Source organism: Hevea brasiliensis, chromosome 17, assembly GCF_030052815.1.
Source record: "Hevea brasiliensis isolate MT/VB/25A 57/8 chromosome 17, ASM3005281v1, whole genome shotgun sequence".
Taxonomy (NCBI): domain Eukaryota; kingdom Viridiplantae; phylum Streptophyta; class Magnoliopsida; order Malpighiales; family Euphorbiaceae; genus Hevea; species Hevea brasiliensis.
Window position 1 is genome coordinate 46659813 of NC_079509.1, and position 3763 is coordinate 46663575.

General features: G+C 38.5%; 1 protein-coding gene across 1 annotated transcript; it reads right to left on the reverse strand.

The window, feature by feature from the left end:
* Positions 1-1337: 1337 nt before the first annotated feature.
* Positions 1338-2123, reverse strand: LOC131175288 (uncharacterized). The gene is made up of 2 exons (XM_058139005.1): positions 1919-2123; positions 1338-1825 (listed from the first exon to the last, which is right to left on the reverse strand). The coding sequence occupies exons 1-2, from the start codon at positions 2121-2123 to the stop codon at positions 1338-1340; spliced, it is 693 nt and encodes a 230-aa protein (XP_057994988.1).
* Positions 2124-3763: the final 1640 nt, after the last annotated feature.

Below are 3763 nucleotides of genomic sequence, written 5' to 3' on the forward strand. Positions count from 1 at the left end.
TTGTCGATTGCAAATACCATTGTTAGAAATTCCTTTTCTATGATAGCATAGTTGATTTGTGCGTCGTCAAGCGTCTTGCTAGCATAGTAAATGGCATAGAGCTTTTTATCCTTCTTTTGTCTGAGTACCACTCCCACTGCATTGTCACTTACATAGCATATCATCTCAAATAGCAGCTCCTAATCAGGTGGTTGCATAATTGGTGCTAAAATCAAGGCTTCTTTGATCCTGTTGAAAGAAATAAGGCAATTTTCATCAAAATCAAAAGGAACATCTTGACTTAACAAGTTAATCAGTGGCTTAGCTATTTTAAAAAAATCTTTAATAAATCTTCTGTAGAAGCCTGCATGTCCCAAAATGCTTCGCACTCCCTTGACTGATGTTGGTGGTGGCATCTTTTCAATAATTTCAATCTTTGCTCTGTCAACTTCAATTCCTCTTTCTGATATCAAGTGCCTAAGAACTATACCTTTCCTTACCATAAAGTGACATTTTTCCCAATTTAGAACCAGGTTTGATTCTTCACATCTTTACAACACTTTGAATAAGTTAGCTAGGCATTCATCAAAAGTAGTTCCATAGATAGAAAAATCATCCATAAAAACTTCCATCATATTTTCAATATAATCAGAAAAAAATGGCCATCATGCACCTTTGGAAAGTAGCAGGGGCATTACAAAGACCAAAAGGCATTTTTCTATATGCAAAGGTTCCATAAGGACATGTGAATGTGGTCTTTTCCTAGTCTTTTAAGTGAATAGGAATTTCGAAAAATCCTGAATACCCATCTAGATAACAAAAGCAGGAATATTTTACTAGCCTTTCTAACATTTGGCCTATGAAAGGGAAAGGAAAATGGTCCTTTCTAGTGGTACTATTTAATTTCCTATAGTCTATGCACATATGCCAACCAGTGACTACCCTAGTAGGGATTAATTCATTATTTGCATTTTGAATGACAGTTGTCCCACCTTCTTAGGCACTAAATGCATTAGACTAACCCATTTACTATCAGAAATTGGGTATATAATACATGCATCTAATAGTTTCAGAATTTCTTCCTTAACTACTTCTTTCATGTTTGGGTCAAGTCTCCTTTAATGTTCTATAGTGGGTTTGTTGTTTTCCTCCTTAGGTATCCTATGCATGCAAATTGAAGGATTAATCTCTTTCAGGTCTTCTATTTTATACCCTATAGCCTTGCTATGGGTCCTAAGTACCTTTAACAATTTTTCCTCTTCTATTTCAGATAGGCTAGCATTGATAATAACAGGATATTTAGAATTTGAATGCAAGAATGCATACCTTAGTGTGGAAGGAAGAAGTTTCAGTTCTACCTATTTGGTATCTTCCTGTGGCTTGCTTTTTGGTTGTTCCTGCTTTTGCTCTTCCACCTGGAGAGCTTGAGCTAAAGGTATGGATGGGCTGACTTCTAAATATTGTGCACAAGCTGTGATTTCCGTGTCTTCATTATCTGCTGTGTGGCTATGCACTATGCATGCTTCAAGAGGATCTTCAGGATGTGTTTTGTGTAGTTCCTCTTCAACTAGCTTGTCAGTTATGTCAACCCTTAAGCATTCATCAGGTTCAAGTTTATGCTTTACTGCTCTAAATAGGTTAAATTCCACTTCTTTATCTCCTACTTTGAGAGTTAACTGCCCATTCTTAAAATCTATGATAGCACCGACGGTTGCCAAGAAAGGTCTTCCCAGGATGATAGGAATTTGGACATCCTCTTCCATTTTTAAGACAACAAAATCAACGGGGATGAAGAATTTTTCCACCTTGATGGGGATGTTTTCTAGGATGCCAACCAGGTATTTGACTGATCGATCAGCCAATTACAATGATATTGTTATCAGTTTGAGCTCTCCTACATCCAGCTTCTGACATATTGACAGAGGCATCAGAATCACACTTGCACCTAGATCACAGAAGGCCTTGTCTATCTTCATGTTGCCAATAAGACAAGGTATGGAGAAGCTTTTTGGATCCTTGAGCTTTGGTGGCAGTTTATTTTGTAATATGGCACTGCATTCCTCTGTAAGAGCAACAGTCTCATAATCTTCCAACCTTCTCTTCTTTGAAAGAATGTCTTTAAGGAACTTGGTGTAGGATGACATCTGAGAAAGTGCTTATGTGAAAGGAATGTTAATGTAGAGTTTCTGTAAAACTTCTAAAAACTTTCCAAACTGCTTATCTAATTTAGCCTTCTGGAATCTCTGAGGAAAAGGTAAAGGAGGTTGATATGGCTCTTATAACTTCTTCTTCTTCTTTGTTTCCTCCTCCTATTTCTTTTTAGCTTCTTCTTCATTCTCCTCTATTTGGCTGTCAGATTCATCAGAGATTTTCTCAGTTGATTTTTCCTCTGATGGTTGTTTTTCTAATGTTCTGCTGCTCCTTAAGGTAACTACCTTGTAGTGCTCTTTGGGATTCATTTCTGGTTGACTTGGCAATTTACCAGTAGCCTTGCTTGAAGAACTTACATATTGAGTAATTTGATTTTTAAGCATCTTGTTGTGGGCGGCTAGTTGGTCCATTTTGGAAGCTAACTGCTTTATCATTTCATTCTGCTGTTGTTGGGCCACTAAGAAGCCCTCCATCATGGATTCCATAGTTAACTTTGGTTTAGGCTATTAAGGTTGAGGAGGCCATGGTGGTTGTGCAAGGTTTTGTACTTTGTTTTGAAAACCTAGGGGTGCTAGTGGTTTGTACCCTTGCTGCTTGTTCATTGGCTGATTCTGCAAGTTGGACCATGACAAGTTAGGGTGGTTTCTCCATCCAGGGTTGTAAGTGTTTGAATATGGATTATTGACCTGCCTTTAATTGAAGTTTCCTCCATTATTCACATAGTTTAGCTATTCTATAGAGGGCTCATTGAAGTTGTTGCATTCTGAAGTCATACACCCTCCTCCACAACTATTGTGGTGTTGGTTCTTAATCCCTATAGCATTGGCTTGCATTCTATCAAGCCTTTTGGTGAGCTAGTCAAATTGAGCATTTATCATGCTTAGGGCATCCACTTCCACGATCCCTGCTATTCTTCTTATATCTCCCCTTTCATTTGTCCACTCATAGTTATGATAAGCGACCCTTTCTAGAAGTTCAAGAGCTTGTGTTACTATTTTCTCCATCAGGTCTCCTTCTGCAGCTAAATCTACTATGCTCCTTGTAAAGGGTAGTAGCCCATTATAAAAGTTTTGAACTAGGAGCTAATCCTCTATGCCATAGTGTGGACATTCTCTCTGTAGGTCTTTATATCTCTCCCATGCATCATAGAGTGATTCACTTTTCTTTTGCCTAAAAGTGTAAGTTTAATCATCAACTTTGTAGTCTTCGCAGGTGGGAAATACCTTGCTAGAAAAGCTTACGAGAGGTCTTTCCAAGTGGTGAATGTTCCAGGTGGTTGAGAGAGTAACCACTTCCTTGCTCTATCTCTAATGGAGAATGGGAATGCTCTGAGTCTTATAACTTGATCAGAGACTCCATTCATCTTAAATGTGTCACATAGGGCAAGAGAGCACTGGAGGTGGTAGTGTGGATTTTCTATAGGTGAACCTCCAAACTAGGTCTGTTGGATCATCTGGAGCCATGCCGGTCTTAGTTCAAAATTGTTGGCCTCCACTGTGGTTCTTGTAACACTAGGCTGAAATCTTTGGATAGATGGGGCTCCATAAGCCCTCAAGGGTCTTGACTGGTTATTGTTATTGGCCATGATAAGAGCCTTTAAAATTTCTTGATCTTGTTCTTTATGTCTCTTATC

Coding starts and splice junctions, on each gene's coding strand:
- LOC131175288 (XM_058139005.1), bottom strand. CDS start 2,123: ATGTCATCCTACACCAAGTTCCTTAAAGACATTCTTTCAAAGAAGAGA. Junction 1,826..1,918: donor CTTCTGTGATCTAGGTGCAA/GTGTGATTCTGA, acceptor CTGATCGATCAG/TCAAATACCTGGTTGGCATC.